The 17,667-nt window shown below is 39.4% G+C and overlaps 1 protein-coding gene across 1 annotated transcript in view; it reads right to left on the bottom strand.

Annotated features, from left to right (window-relative positions):
• Nucleotides 1–4,636: 4,636 nt before the first annotated feature.
• Nucleotides 4,637–17,667, bottom strand: part of LOC137644922 (uncharacterized) — a 76,842-nt gene continuing 63,811 nt past the window's right edge. The window contains exons 2-4 of the mRNA XM_068377797.1: nucleotides 9,594–9,687; nucleotides 5,756–5,860; nucleotides 4,637–5,557 (exon numbers count right to left, since the gene is read on the bottom strand). Coding sequence (XP_068233898.1) covers nucleotides 5,352–5,557; nucleotides 5,756–5,860; nucleotides 9,594–9,648 — 366 coding nt within the window. The 5' untranslated portion in view covers nucleotides 9,649–9,687 and the 3' untranslated portion in view covers nucleotides 4,637–5,351. The remainder of the gene's footprint in view (nucleotides 5,558–5,755; nucleotides 5,861–9,593; nucleotides 9,688–17,667) is intronic.

Here is a 17,667-nt window from a genome sequence, read left to right as displayed (position 1 = left end):
CAGGCAGGTTACCACGACGTGCGTGCCTCAACCCTCCTCTCTTGCTACCCAGATGCTCTTTGCCCCTACAAAGCACCACCCAGATGCAGGTCACCACATTGTGTGCAGCTCATATGCGCCTCTCCACTTCCCACACATTCCAGATGTGCCTCAACACCATGTAAGCAACCCAAATGTCCCTTGCCACTTCGTATGTAACCCAAATGTGCCTCGCCACTTCGTATGCAACCCAGATGTGCTTTAACCCTTCGTGTGCAACCCAGACGGGCCTCACTGGCACACATACAATCTTCTAAGAGGTTGGGAACAGGTGAGCTACCTTGTATGCACCTCAATTTTTCATGCGTGCCAACCAGACCCCTCCTCCCCTGAGCCTGTTGTGATAGTGCATGCTGAACTCCATGCCTCACTAGTGCCCACTCAGTTCTCTAATGGGTTTTGAACAGGTGGTTTCCCACACACGTCCCTCACAAATGCATCTCAACATTTCGTGAAGCGCGTCACCCAGATGTACTTCACCTCTTTATGAGTTGCATAGATATGCCTCAAAACTTTGTACATCAATAAAATGTTTTTTCTAACACCGTGCATTGCCTAGATTCTACACATAGGATCCTAGACGCACCCCAATAGCACATTGCCTATATTGGAATATAATGGAGAATATTCTGAGAGGAGACCTTACACCTATGGGACATAAGCTTGTGCTCTTTTATGTGCGCGCACTCCAACAGAATTCATAATTATGACCTGCAGGTCTATCCAGTAGAACTTGCTGACTATGGAGCCATGGCTTTTGGTGCCCATTTAAACCTCTAGATAATAATCATTCTCGAACGAATTGTAGTTTGAGATCACCAGAGTATGTTCCTCTGGCTGCAATTATTGATTGCCCCAATCGAATATGGGTTGATCTTCCACTCCTATTTATAGGAGAGGGGCATTTATCGGAGTATCCAGTCAGAGCGAGTACAAACAGTTACCTTCCTCGGTAAGGAGCAAGCCATGGAAAGGCTATCGCCAGATCAATGGCCGGATGCGAAATACAGTTTCCTGCTCAAAATCAGTGATGGAGGTCTATCACTTGGCTATAGAGCCAGGTCTTTAATATTTAGGTGTCATCAGCAATAGAGCGATCAAATCTTTTATATACCTTCAACAGTACTACCTTCTTCAAAAGGGGGACTACCACCCAGGTGTGCGTCTAAAGTCATCCGTTCTCTTAAGAGAGCCTCAGACAAACTGTTAATTGATTACAGACTGCAGCCTCGTTCTCTGAACACACTATTTCCTTTGAGAGGTATCAGTGAAAGGAGTCTACGGGTGGGAAGGTCCCTCCTTTGACATTCCTGATTTTTGGAGATGAAGGAAAGTCTCACCCTCCTTCATATCTGGTATCACAGGTCAGAAAAAAAAAAAAATCAACACAGAATCCTGATTTCCTTCTTCCTGATTGCAAACCAGGAGAAAGTAGCCAATGAATGATCTGATTTGGTTACTCTTGTGCTGTGTGACCACACGGGCAATGCTTTTTAATCAGAAATAAGAATGGAAAGAAGAGGAACAAAAAATGCTTTCTTTAGGGCTAGGGGAGGTGATATTGATCAGACCCTTCTGACACCATCTCCCTCTTCCTCCGAAAAAACTTTAGTCAAAGCGCACAAATTAGAAGGTTTAAGCACAATTTCAGCATTCTGTTTGAATCTGTGTGTGTGGAGGTATTACAAGTACAATTGAGGAAATGTCAGACACGTTTTACTGCCCACTACCTATGAGATTTGATCTACTGGTCTATAATCTTTTAGGGCCCAATGTAGCTGCAAAACGGGAGTATAACTACCTTGGCTCCTTTCACAAGACCATTAATATTGGAACAAGGGCCCGAGTTACATGCAAGTCTGGGATGAAAAGTAAGATTGACTAGCCTTTCTTTTTCCTTCAGTCTTCCCATCTCTTGGAGTACAGTTTTAAGCTTGCCGTACACTGAGCCGGAACGGAACCGCTGCCGAAGCCATCGAAGCCTCAGAACAGAACAGAAACGTCGTCCAGCGCGCACACTGAACCAGAAGCCACAGAACGGAACCGACACAGAATTTTATATAAACGAAGGAAGTTTTCCTTAATCAAAACTGAGTTTTTATTTAATTGATGTTACAATAATTAGATATTCTGTATATCAATCTTTTATCGAATCTGTAAGCCAGATGTTCATGTTCCCCCCCCCAAAAAAAATAATAATAATGATTAATAATCACTCCAAAATTCTTAGTAATAAATCATATGTTCACATCATTGTTATTAAAGTACATTCGTCAAGTTTCTGAAATCAGCAAAAAGAAAAAAATAATGATAATAATAGTAATATTATACAATAGTAATAAATAATAATCACTCCTAAAATCTTTGTATTAGATCATATGTTTACATCCTTGTTATTAAAATACATTCGTCAAATTTGTGACAGAAAAATATTGGTTGCTATCACACTAACCTCCGAATTCCTCAGCAACTCTCCCTAAAACAACCACCGCAGTCGTTCTGCGCATGCGCAATCTGTCAGACGCCACCGACGCTTCAGAAAAAATATCTTTAAAAGAATACTGTGTCGGTTCTGTTCTTTTCTGGCGCGTCTGTTCCGTTCTGTTCTGGCCCAGTGTGTGCAGTCAAGTAAGAAAGCATACTTTCGATTTCTATTGGCCGTTTCGGTTCTGTTCGGGTGCGTCTGTTTGGGCTCAGTGTGCGGCAAGCTTTAAGCTTGCCACACACTGAGCCGGAACGGAACCGCCGCCGAAGCCACAGAAGCCTCAGAACAGAACAGAAACGACGTCCAGTGCTCGCACTGAGCCAGAAGCCACAGAACAGAACTGACACAGAATTTTATATAAACGAAGGAAGTTTTCCTTAATCATAACTGAGTTTTTATTTAATTGATTTACAATGATTAGATATTCTGTATATCAATCTTTTACCGAATCCGTAAGCCAAATGTTTATATGTTTTCAAAAAAAAAAATAATAATAATAATAATAATAATAATAATAATAATAATAATAATAATAATCACTCCAAAATTCTTTGTATTAAATCATGTGTTCACATCATTGTTATTTAAGTACATTCGTCAAATTTCTGACATCAGCAAAAAAAAAAAAAATAATAATAATAATAAACAATAATAATAATAGATAACAATCACTCCTAAAATCTTTGTATCAAATCATATGTTTACATCATTGTTATTAAAATACATTCGTCAAATTTCTGACATCAGAAAAATATTGGTTGCTATCACACTAACCTCCGAATTCCTCAGCAACCCTCACCAAAACAACCGCTGCAGTCCTTCTGCGCATGCGCAGCCTGTCAGACGCCACCGACATTTCAGAAAAATATCTTTCGAAGAATACTGTGTCGGTTCCGTTCTGTTCTGGCGCGTCGGTTCCGTTCTGTTCTGGCGCGTTGGTTCCATTCTGTTCTGGCCCAGTGTGCGCAGTCAGGTAAGAATGCATGATTTCGATTTCTATCGGACGTTTCGGTTCTGTTAGGGTGCGTCCGTTCGGGCTCAGTGTGCGGCAAGCTTTAATTAAAAGTCCTTGCCAGCTAGACTTCATCCCGATTCGGGTAAGACACACTCACCATGTAGTCATTACAGCTGTAATTGGGACCATTACTGTTTTTCCAACACTGCTTACGAGGGGGAGGTAACATAATTAAGCATACAACGGGATTCAAGCTTATCACCTAGGTCAGGTTTATGACACCGATGTTTGGCTCAGAACAACTTTTGAAGCCAAATCCGTGGACCCGCTGATTCTTTTTTTTTTTTTTTTTTTTTTTCTTTTTAAGCTACTTGTATGCGCAGTGGTAAGATCCTTAAGTTTTTCATCAGCCTGTCCTTGCTTAAATTTTTCCAGCCTTTTGGATATCGGACTTTCTCCAGCTTAAGAGTTAGTCTTCTATGTAAGGGACGAGGGTGTGTGTGAACAAATGACACATCCTGGGGGTAATTTGTATTTTCCCCTAATTACACGAGCCTGAATCCCTTACTCATACTTTCCCGCATACTTTTCCCAAGCTCTTAAAAAGTCCCAGATGCTATTATAATGGTTTGTTAACGAGTCAACGAGGGTGGGGGAGCAGTTGTTTCCCCGCTACCAACAGGTAACTATCAGTCGGGTGTTGCCACCTCGTTATACTATTTTATTACCCTATTCCAGCCTGCTGTTAATATTATCCTATGCACGGGAATCCGGTTTGTATGGTTAGGGAAAAATACAAATTACCTCCAGATATGTCATTTTTTCAATAAGACTAAATTTTCTAAAGAAAATTTAAGAAATTAATGAATTTTCCTTACAATGTAGTATATTTGTTTTTACTTCAAGATGAACAGTTTCTAAACACTAGAGGGGTGCTGAGATAAATGCTTAATTACTGGCCTTTACTCCCCAAATTTTTATGGAATGTGAGCACAACAGTTATGACCTACACTTGATATCCAGGCCTTTATACCATTACTTTACCGAAGAATTGCGGACAACCTGGAGCTCACCGACTTTTCAAACATTGAACAGCCAATGAGATTCAAATGCCTTGAGTAGTTAATGTGCGCTTGGAGGTTAAAGGATACTAATGCAAAATGGGGTACAGATGGCTTCTTTTTTAACTACAATTTTTCAAGCAGCGGCATTTTTCTCTTAAAAAAAAGTGAAAACAACTAAAATTTTCAGATATGCTGATCTACAGATAATAAATTAATCAATTTTCATACTAGTTTTTACATAAAATATTATAATTATTAATTCCAGCGAGGTCACACTCTTTCTTTTATTCAATAATATTAAAACCCATCCTACGGGCCAACCAAGGGAAAGGCCCGTGCCAACAAGTGTTGGCTTTAATACCCCAACAACAACAACAACAAAACTCATCAAGTTTTGGTGCATAAAAAGGAAATATTCGCTAAGAAAGTTTAAACAAGAATTTAATGAGCAGGAAAAGATCTGTAGTAAGTAACCAATGGTTTAAGTACAGAATATACAATGTTGATTTATGGTACAGTAGCCTAATTAGAAAAAACTAGTCATGCCCAACAGGCAGTAATTATCTTCCAACGATATACTACAGAACTATCTTGTAGCATTTATGTCATACACTGCTTGAAATACAGCATTATAAAATTGACAAAAAGCTTAATTCTGTTCCATAGGGTACCAGCAAAGCATAAAATGTCTATTTTTATTTAGATAAAGTAACAATATACTATTATCCGAATTGTCTAAGACTGCTCTCGTTCAGCATTAAAAATGAGATCTATTGCTCTATTTTCTTTAAGTCAGGGAGCATTTACTTTATATGAATAAGTCACACGGGATGTCTTCACAAGGGACTGGTTCTTCCACCATTTTGTAGAGTACATCAGCTACAAACTTCAAGTCAAGAGGAAAATAATTCTTTATAACGAACCTCATTATTTCTGGCCCTGTTGGAATTGCCCGAATGAAAAGACCAAGTTTGCATTGCCATCGCTTGAAACATGACTGTAGTCTCACGGCACCTGAAAATACTGGAGTTATCATATCATATCCTATTTCTGGAGAGAGAGAGAGAGAGAGAGAGAGAGAGAGAGAGAGAGAGAGAGAGAGAGAGAGAGAGAGAGAGATTCACCGAAAGTAAAAACTATTTTCCAAGTATTTATTCGTAAAAGAATTACCCTAAATAATCACATAATCTTATCTAAGATCCTCCTCCTTACCTGTTGGTGAAAATAAAATGTCAGCAAGAGAGCGCATGAAAATCCCAGCATTTTCTTCGACGTCAGCGAAAAGGAAAGTTTGCATAACCTTTAAAGCAGCAGATTCTGAAAGAAAGATTTAAAAGCCCGTAAGATTTGAGTATTCATGCAACGAATAATGTATCATAACAGGAACTTTGTCAGGGAACATTAAGATATTAATTATTTTTAAAGCACCTTTCTGCTATGATAAATAACTCCAAGTTATGACAAACTGCAGTAATTACGACCAAAATGGGCTTAAAAAGTAATTCTTAATGTAAAATTTAAGATAAGTTAATTTTGTTGTAGCTCAAAGATACTTGATCATTATTTCCAGTTTTCTTCTAATTACAGCAATAGCAACAAAATCGTGGAATCTGTTTAGAAGAAAATTTCCTTACTTGAGATATGGTATCACTAAGTGGCAATGGAATCTTTTTTGTCTTATTTGTCCTGCCTTCCCTTGTTAACCTGAATGTGCTGGTGCCAGTGTAGCCACCTCGTCAAAATTTCTTTGTACCAATACTTTGAAAAAAAAGTACCGTTTGTACTGCAAAATATTTAGAATTGTACCACAACTTGTACACATCATTTTCCTTTTTGTAAATATATAATGTATCGTTTACCTTTGATTGGATATTGCTTTCGAGCAAATTCTATTATTCATCAGCAAAATTTGAAAACACCAGTGGTTGTAATCATTACTTTTGTACTCGTTATCAGTTTCCAACATTTGTCATGTATTTCACACTTTAGATATTAGAATTTAAAGTGTGGCTGCCGAACATAGAAGAAAGTTTTGCTTGTCATGAGAGGATAAGGAGAGAGTATTAATTTCATCATCAGCAATATCTAATTATGGAAAAATCTCAAATCATACATTTTAGGTTACTAATTTTCTTAAACATCTTTAGATTTCGATGATATTTTCATTATTCCTATAAATGGTTCCAACCTATACCTCGGTACTCCTGGTCTTTTATTTTTTGTTAACCACATATTAAAACACTGTGTTCAGCCTATTTATGAAACGTTTAATTTTTTTCTTGAGGAAATACTCACTGCAGCAACTAAGAAAGACAAGTAGGGATATAGAGAATTCACTCAAATGTGGACATTCTTATGATCTATTGACTAATTCACGGGTTTAAACTTGTACCAGAACCTTCCTGAACCGTAAGGAATTTCAGACTTCAAGTAAAAGAACAATTCTTTCATTGTCATTAACATTACCTTGTACCGATTCAGGTACAAGGTTAAGGAGTAATTCCAGATTGGATTAATTTTCCACGGTTGATTGATATGATCAAGTGCGCTTGGATGAGGTAATACTTTTAGTTCAATGCATCTTTTCTTAAGATAGAATCTGGATTGATAATTCAATATAGAAATTAGGACACTTGACGGATATAAATCTAATGTAGTTCTGTAATAGTGAATTTTCTTATATTCATTCAATAATCTGTGACTATGACAAAAATAGTTGTAGATATCTCTAAACGATTCTGCATAAATCTTCTACTATAGATAATTTTAAGCAAGCAGCTGAACAACAAAAGTGCAAGGAATAAAAAACAAAACCAGTAATGCTAGAGTTCAGATTATCTTACCCTTTGCCTTGCATTAAAACGACCAGAATTACCCTGAGTCTAAAGTAATCACCTTAAAAGTTGAATCGCTGGTTACAGAACACAAAATTCGTAGCCACAGTTGAAAAATAGGGCTCATTTACCGCTGTTATTGCCAAACATACCAGACGCTACATTGACATTTACTTCATATTTAAATAATTTATCGAAAATATGACTAAGAATCACCTAGACTAGCCAGAAAATTATGAACATGAATCCTATGATAACACATTAATTTCCTTTAGTACATACTGTATGTACTTTGAATAACTAAATAAAGGTAGAGCACCAACAGTACCTATTAAAGTAAAGAACTCCATTATCATCCATCACTGGGCATCAGAATTTCTATCTTAAATACTTAGCAGAATTTTTATCTTAGGTCATTAGCTAGTATTTTTTTTTCCTTTTTTTGAAACTGACTACTGTGCATTGAAATTGTCGCTTGAAAGGAAAATAGCAGCACATTAGTGTCTCTTGTGATATTTTAAGAATTATGTCCAATATTTCCTCTTTATCCCATTCTTATTTCTTGATAAACTAAATTTTGTAACACTCGCTTCCTAGAATTTCCCCTTGTCCAACACTGTGTATCGAAGAACCACCAACAGTTCAACTTTGGAAAATCCACTCAAGTGAAAATTGACGGACCGTGGGGAAAGTAGATAGGTGGAAAGTTCCCTGCACAACATTTCGTAAAGAAATAGGAAATTACAAGAAAAAGTTAACTATCTATAATGAGTATTTTCCAAATCATATCACCAGCTAACTTCACACCTTCCTGTTGCATTAATATGTTAATTGCATACGAGTATTTTGAAAATAGTCAAAACCATCTAATTCACAACTTTTGTTAGTGTTAGAACGTTTGTCTTTGTGAATTATGGTGATGAATAAACCCCAACGCCTAATAATTTTCCCTTACTACTTAACCGTATAATATCTTTTCTTTAAGGCAGTAACTTGCATATTATATCTGATCCCTTACAATAAAGTTTTCACATATCGTAAGTAAAAAATGGAAAGAAAACTGTGCTTAGGAAAAGAACATAGAACAAAAAAAAAAAAAAAAAAAAAAAAAAAAAAAAAAAAAAAAAAAAAAAAAAAATGGTAATGTGAGATGTGACATTTATTAAAACATGAAATGTCATTCATGGATACATGCAACAAACGATGAAATAGTCAAACGTTTTGAAAAAACAAACATCTTGTTGATCCATAGACCTTTATTGGTACCGCCAAGAAGTCGAAACGATTGATGCAAATGTCCTCACACAAAATTCCATGTGTAGCCAGGTCCTTGCAAGTAAACTGCCAAGTAGTGATAACACAAAACAATTACATTCAGACAACGGAATGATGTTCTCACAACATCGGAGAGAGATTTATTTTTTCTATGGTATCACAAAACTAATAAGCAGTGGTGATTTTTCATTACTATGAATTCGGAATTAAAAAATAGCATTTTATTCTTAATACAAGAATAAATCTTTTGCTAATGAGAAATGAACATTGATACGCAGATGGTACTTACATTTAAGGCAACTTCCTTGGTTTTTTATCAACTATATGTTCTTCCTAGTAAAGCCTGAATAAGAGGGTGTTACAGATTGATGTCCATTGGAACAATTATCACGAGCGTGGATAACAGTATGTTAGGGATATTGAAAAGATGGCGTAGTGTTCATGTACAAAATGAACTTGGATTTCTTGACACTTTGCATGTCAATTCAAAAAGAATCTGTAAATGTTTACATAAGTCTTGGGGAGGCTAAATTCATGAAAACGTCATATCATATGTTGGCATTTGTTATGTCCTTACCATTCAACGAGTTGTAACGAATTAAAGCAGCAATTGAACAATGAAACTATCTTTTCTCTGCTGTTTGTTGTCAAATGAACCTTTCATGGTAAATCGAGTTTTGTAAGAAAGTCAGTCAGCTAAGTTCTATGGAAGAAGTCTGATGTAATTTACTTAAACCTCAAGTGGAATGAGTGACACATAAAAACATTATGAACATACCAGGATCAAATTCACTTTGAAATTTTCTTCAGACTAGTGTTTGACTACCTCAATTTTAGTAAAACGGTACAAATATGGTTGCAAATGCAATATGCTTAAATACACTTCTTTCACATACGCAAGAATAGGAATTTCATGCGATAGTTACTCAAGTTTTGCTTACCTGCCACGTTTTTCATTATTACGTGGGACATATCCCACTCCAAAAATTCTTCCATGGTCTTGGAGGGTCTAAGTTTGTCAAGAAAGCCCTTCTTCTGTGGATTGAAAGAAAGTGGTTAGTTTTGAATGTTTTAAAGTTTTGAATAGACATCTATAGGATGTCTTTTACGAAAAATAAATTTCCTTTCCCCAACATAAATGTTATTTTTTACTTGTTGATCCACTTTTGTAGGAGAATTTGCAACATTAATGCTCACTGTCAGTATATAATTGGAAGTGTAATCTATTTCTTATAAAGTAATTCAATAATAGGATACATAGGAACACACACAAATGTGCAAACAAACTCAGTATACACACACACACACACACACACACACACACACATATATATATATATATATATATATATATATATATATATATATATATATATATATATATATATATATATATATATATATATATATATGGATATATATATATATATATATATATATATATGGATATATATATATATATATATATATATATATATATATATATGGATATATATATATATATATATATATATATATATATATATATATATATATATATATATGGATATATATATATATATATATATATATATATATATATATATATATATATATGGATATATATATATATATATATATATATATATATATATATATATATATATATGGATATATATATATATATATATATATATATATATATATATATATATATATATATATGGATATATATATGGATATATATATATATATATATATATATATATATATATATATATATATATATGGATATATATATATATATATATATATATATATATATATATATATATATATATATATATGGATATATATATATATATATATATATATATATATATATATATATATATATATATATATATATATATATATGGATATATATATATATGGATATATATATATATATATATATATATATATATATATATATATATATATATATGGATATATATATATGGATATATATATATATATATATATATATATATATATATATATATATATATATATATATATATATTTATGGATATATATATATGGATATATATATATATATATATATATATATATATATATATATATATATATATATATATATATATATTGTACCAACCGTGTGTCACACGATCGTACATAATAACGACATTTCATTTTTTATATGTATTTTGCTTGCATCTTCACTCTCCCCTCGCACTGAAAAGAACCTGAAATAACATGTATGTTTTTCTCACCGTTAACTGTTAACCGGTGAGCTTTTCGGTTGAACATGAAATTGCCTGTTATGTTTTATATGCCTTTTCTGCCTGGAGTCTATGTATAATAAACAAGTGTTCTGTAATAAAGTTTACTCAGTGGCTTTCATCCTGCCTTTGAGTCACAACCTTCTCTCGGCCCGTCACATTGGTGACCCCAAAGTCGACTCACTCCTCCCGCCTTCCAACCCCCCTCGCCCCTCCGTCATTGGTACTATGGCGGACTCCACAGAAGTTGGCGCTGCCCCATTGAAACTTTCATCGTTCGCCAGCGGAGAGGCGTTTGCTTGGTTTAAGCGTGCAGAAGTCAAGTTTCGCATCAAGGGTGTGACTCGCTCAACCACCAAAGCAGATTATGTTCTCGCGCTGATGCCCGAGGACACCTTCCGGAAATATCCGACTGGCTTTGTGGACAAGGAGATACCCCAATAGCATATGACGCCCTCAAAACATACCTTCTGCAGTAGTACTCGCCGTCGCCAGCCGCCCGTATAGCAAAGCTTTTTCATCTCTCTCAACAACCGTTGGGGGACCAAAGGGCTTCGCTTGCCCTCAGGGAAATGACCAGTATCACTTGCCTGCAACCTGCCACGGACGGCTCTCCTCGTGAGGTGAACCCACTTTGTGCCCTTTGGATACACTATATACCCGAACCTGTACGGGCTGCCATACCCGATGTCGATAGCTTACCCATAAAGGACTTGATGGCCAAAGCCGACGCCCTTATGGACAGCCACTTCACGACCTTCAAGACCTCCATCAACGCCTCCACTCCTGACAAAGAGGACGCCTATTCAACGTCAACCGAAGTTGACGTGAATGACGTAGGACATACAGGCCTACCCCGTGACGTGCCGAAGCGGCGACAAAGCCACCCACCACTCGCTCACGCCCCAACCAACGACTTCTACAGCCACTTACTGCCTCCCATTGGCCGCAGTTTTGCTACTTCCAACAACAGATTCGGTGCAGCCGCGAAGAAATGGGCCAAGGATTATCAGTGGCCAAAAAAACGTGTAAGTAGGCCATTGCTCGTGGCGGTGGCCTCCCATGTTTCTAATCTTTTCTTTTTATATGCAGGAATATGCATGTGATTTTTGGTAGACATGAGTGCTTGTCGTTCTCTTTTGCCAAGGGAACTCTTCAGGACACGACGTAGTCTGTCTATGTCTGCCGACGTCCACCTGGTAGCTGCCAGCAGATCTGCGATACCCACCCACGGTTACGAGAACCTCACATTATCATTTGGAAACGGTAAATTCAATTGGAAGTTTCTCGTTGCTGTCGTCACATTGCTAATCCCCGGTGCGGATTTCCTCTCTCATTTCCACCACCTGGTCAATGTTGGCCACCAACGATTGGTCAACTCAGACTCGTACTTGTCGACACCTCTTAAACACGCCCCCTCCAAGCTCGCTCTCCACATCAGTGCACCCACGGATGCCTATGCCCACCACCTCACGTCGTTCCGGGAATTTTTCCGTCCAGAACTTTGCCAAACGCCCACGGCTCCTGTCAAGCACAGTATTTATCCCCATATCAAGACAACGGGAACCCCAGTCTTCGCAAAATTCAGATGTCTGGCACCGGAATGATTGGCAGCCGCCAAACAGACGTTCGCTGAAATGGAGGAAATGGGCCTTTTCCAAAAGGCCTCCAGCCCATGGTCGTCACCTTTACACATCGTCCTGAAGAAAGACGGCTCCCTCTGTCCGTGCGGGGATTACAGGCGCCTGAACATGGAAACAGAACCGGATCACTACCCCCTCCCAAATATCGCCGATGTGACCTCCTACCTGCACAAAGCGAAGGTTTTCTCCACGCTCGACCTCCTGAAGGGGTATTATCAGGTGCCTATGAACCCAGAAGACATCCCCAAGACCTCCATCACCACTACGTTTGGTACACACACCTTCAATTACTCCTGCTTTGGCCTTCTTAATGCTGGGGCCATTTTTTAACGTCTCATGGATGGCATCTTAGGGGACCTCCCATACTGTGTATGTTATGTGGATGACATACTTGTGTTCTCTTCCTCAAAAGAGGAACACCTCCGTCACCTGCGCATCGTGCTCGACTGCCTGCAACAAAACGGCCTTGTAGTCCGGTATGACAAGTGTAACTTTGGCGCCAATGAAGTGTCGTTCTTAGGGCACCGCATCACTCCTGAATCAGTCCATCCCCTCCCTGAGAAGGTAGCAGCCATTTAGAACTTCCCCACGCCCTCGACCTTCAAAGCTCTGCAGGAATTCTTGGGCATGATCAACTATTATCACCGTTTTCTGCCAGCCATTGCCGCCATTCTTGCTCCCCTCTACGCCTCCCTTAAGGGCAAGCCAGAGGACCTGAAGTGGGGTCCCCTTCAAGAAGCGGCCTTCTGCAATGCAAAGAGGGCCCATCAACCGCTGCAGCTCTTACTTTTCCTATCCCACATGCCCCTCTCCTTCTCTCCACCAATGCCAGCGATGTCACTACTGGTGCAGTAATCAAGCAGGTGGTCAATGGCTCGCCCAACCCATTGGCCTTCTTCAGCAGAAAATTGTCCAAGGCAGAATCGGGTTATTCTACCTTCGATCGCGGATTGCTGGCGGTGCACTTGGCTGTCCGTCACTTTCGCCCTTTCTTAGACGGTACGCCCTTCGTCATTCGCACAGACCACATGCCTCTGGTGCATGCCTTCACTCGATAGTCTGACGCTTGGTCCGGCATGGCTGAATACAATTGCACCCTCCAATACGTCCCTGGAAAAATGAATCCCATTGCCGATGCCCTGTCAAGAAACATGTTGGCTGCCGTTCAACTGGGATTGGATTACAACGCCTTGGCTGAATGAAGCCCAATGACAAGATCCAGAGTATCAAGCATGTAGGACATCCTGCACATCCCTCCGTTGGGAAGACATCCCCCTCGACGACTCCAACACCACCCTCCTCTGTGACGTCAGTACTGGTAGACCGCGACCTTGGATTCCTGCTCCCATGCGCCGTCAGGTGTTTTATTTCCTTTACGGCCTTTCACATCCCTCGTGCCGTTCTACTGCACAGCTGCTGAAGATGAGGATCATTTGGCACGACATTTCTAAGGATGCTAAGGATTGGGTCCACGCCTATACTTCTTGCCAAACTTCCAAAGTACATCGACACACGGATTCAGGAGTGGGCACCTTTCCTCAACCTCAGCGTCGTTTCGCCCACAGTCACGATGTTGTAGGCCCCTACCCACATCACGAGGACATCGTTACCTGTTTACCGTCATTGACCACTCCACTCTTTGGCCTGAAGCCATTCTCATGGAAACTGCAACGTCCGCCTCATGTGCATATGCCTTACTATCAGGATGGATTGCAAGATTTGGTATCCCTGAGAATATTACTTCTGACAGGGGTACCACTTTCACCTCTCAATTGTGGACATCATTAGCGAATGTCCTGGGCATCACCCTACATCAGACAACTGCCTACAACCCCGCTGCCAATGCAATGGTTGAACGTTTTCATCGCACCCTTAAAGCAGCTTTGATGTCCCGCTGCAAGGATTCCAAAGACGCCCTCGACCTCTCGGCAGCTGAAATAGTGTATGGTGACACGTTGGTCGTCCCTGCCGAATTTTTTCCTTCTGCAACCTCCTCTGACGATCTTCAGCGCATACGTCACGTCGTGGGAAAATTTACTCCATGCCGCCAGACTTATAAGCCCCCAGCGAAGCATCACATACCGACAGACTTGCACTCTATAACGCACATCTTCCTACGTAACGACACTAGCAAGCCACCGCTAACGCCTCCTTACACGGGCTATTTCCTTGCGATCCGACACAGTCCGAAAGCATTCCTACTAGACATTCGTGGCAAAGAAGACTGGGTCTCCATTGATCGTCTAAAACCTGCTTATCTCCTGCCAGATGACCCACCTACAGTTCGCCTCTGTAGATCAGGGCGCCCTATTTAACATGTACAGTATGCCATTTTTAGGGGGGGTAGCCATGTACCAACCATGTGTCACACGATCGTTCACAGTAACGACATTTAATTTTTTGTATGTATTATGTTTGTATCTTCGCTCTCCACTCGCACTGACCAGAACCTAAAATAACATGTCTGCTTTTTCTCACCGTTGACTGTTAACCGGTGAGCTTTTCGGTTGAAAATTAAATTGCCTGTTATGTTTTATATGCCTTTTTTGCCTGGAGTCTATGTACAGTGAACCCTCGTTTATCGCGGTAGATAGGTTCCAGACGCGGGCGCGATAGGTGAAAATCCGCGAAGTAGTGACATCATATTTACCTATTTATTTAACATGTATATTCGGACTTTTAAAACCTTCCCTTGTACGTAGTACTGTTAACAAACCACCCTTTAATGTACAGAACACTTAATGCATGTACTACAGCACCCTAAACTAAAACAGGCACAAATATTAAAGGCGATTTTATATCATGCGTTTCCTAAACACCTAAAAAGCACGATAAAAAATGGCAACCAATGTTTTGTTTACGTTCATCTCTGATCATAATGAAGAAACAAACTCATTTAGTGTACACATATATGTATAGGTTAGTTTTTGCATCGATTATATTGATTATACAGTACTGTATGTTGATTTTTTTATTACCAATGTTTTAGTTTACGTATTTTTCTTAGGACTTCCAAATGAAATCTTTTTCTTTATGACGCCGCCTGAAACGATGGCGTGTACGCTCAGTAAACAACCACGCTCAGAACAAACAAGGCATTTAACGCGCATGATGATAGTGATAAATAATGATACAGTACATACAGTATTTACAGTAAAAGCATTTACAAAATATGTTACCTTACAAATATAAATTATACAGTACTTGTACGTAGCAAAGCAGGAAAACAATTTACGAGAGAGAGAGAGAGAGAGAGAGAGAGAGAGAGAGAGAGAGAGAGAGAGGAGAGAGAGAGAGAGAGAGAGAGAGAGAGAGAGAGATTGTTTTACGTACGTAAATGTAAATTTAAAAAAAAAAAAATATGATAGGTGACAACATGTAGACTTTTAAAACCTTCCCTTTAACTTAATGCATACAGTACGTACATCACAAAACTATAAAACAGGCAGTAAGAATATTAAAGTAAAAAATAAAGATTGTTACTGTACTCACCACGAAAGAAGTTGAAGAAAAACTTGAATGGTGATGGCGATGAATTTGCTGCACAGTAGAAATGATGATGATGAAGCTGATGATGTGTTCTACTGTGCAGTCAATGATAGTATTTTACGTCTCTTCAGACGGAGGTGTCTTTTCCTGGGACACCTCTTCAACTTCTTCCTGGGAAACTTCTTCAATTTCTTCCGAAGGCGTACTAGCAGGAGGAACTGGCTCTTTTTTGCGAGGCTGGAAGAACATTGTGATCGGAAGTTGTTGCCGCTGCTTCTTTTTTCGATCCAAGAGCATCCTGTAGGGAGTCATGATGTCATCGACCTTGTTGGAGAATTGCATCGAGCGAACCATATCCTCGTCCCACTCTTGTAACATTTCTTTCGCCTCCTTGATATGGTTGCAGAACTTGGCAAGCCGTTCTAATGTTAAGCCCGTTTCTTCGACATTTTCTTGGGTCTCTTCCTGGGTATCACTCTCTTCCTCACTTGCCGATTTCGTCAGGTCTTCGAGGTCTGCGTCAGTTAGGGGCTGGGAATGGCAGTCCAACAACTCGTCGACGTCTTCATTCGTCATGTCGCCAAACCCGTCACCTCCAATTATGGCAGCCAACTGCACAGATTTCCGTATTGCAGAGTGTTGGATTTCCGACGGAGTAAATCCCTTGTCGTCGTAAACAATATCGGGCCACAGCTTCTTCCAGCTCGCATTCACGGTTGCAGGTTTCATCTCTTGAAGTGCCTTCTGAATATTCTGCAGGCACGTGGCTATGGTGTACTGCCGCCAGTACGCCTTCAAGTTGAAATCTTCATCCTCGTCATCTTGGGCAGCATCCACACACGCAACGAGGTCCGCCAAGGTATTCTTCGTGTAGATGGCCTTGAACGCCCTGATAACCCCCTGGTCCATCGGTTGAATTAATGACGTGGTGTTGGGTGGCAGGAACTCAACCTGAACGCCCTCACGCGACTGGTCAGTTGCGTGTCCACCAGCGTTATCCATAAGGAGAAGGATCTTGAATGGCAAGCCCTTCTCTAAGAGATATTGACTGACTTGCGGGATGAAACACTGGTGGAACCAGTTGGAGGTCAGCATCTTCGTAATCCATGCTTTTGGATTATGCATCCAGTACACGGGAAGGAGATTCTTATTTTTATTTTTCAAAGCGCGAGGATTTTTCGACTTATAAATAAGCCCCGGCTTTAACAAAAATCCAGCAGCATTGCCACACATCACGAGGGTAACGCGATCCTTGAATGCCTTAAAGCCAGAGGCTTTGGCTTCCTCTTTGAACAGGAAAGTTCGCGACGGCATTCTCTTCCAAAACAAGCCAGTTTCATCCATATTAAAGACTTGTTCCGGCTTGTATCCATCTTCGGCGATAATATTCTTGAACGTCTGGTTCACGTAAGTTTCAGCAGCGGCAGTGTCAGCGGAAGCAGACTCCCCATGCAGGGAAACGCTTTTCAGGGCGAAGCGTTTCTGAAACTTCGCGAACCATCCTTTGCTTGCGGAAAAACGTTTCTGAGGCTGGGAATCAGTGGATGTCCCTGGTTGAGGATCATCTGCATCATCATCATCTTCAGCATGGTTGCCGTCGTCGTCTTTAGGTTCCTTTG

The sequence above is a fragment of the Palaemon carinicauda genome, chromosome 8, assembly GCF_036898095.1.
Source record: "Palaemon carinicauda isolate YSFRI2023 chromosome 8, ASM3689809v2, whole genome shotgun sequence".
Lineage (NCBI taxonomy): Eukaryota > Metazoa > Arthropoda > Malacostraca > Decapoda > Palaemonidae > Palaemon > Palaemon carinicauda.
This window is presented reverse-complemented; position numbering and strand designations above follow the sequence as displayed.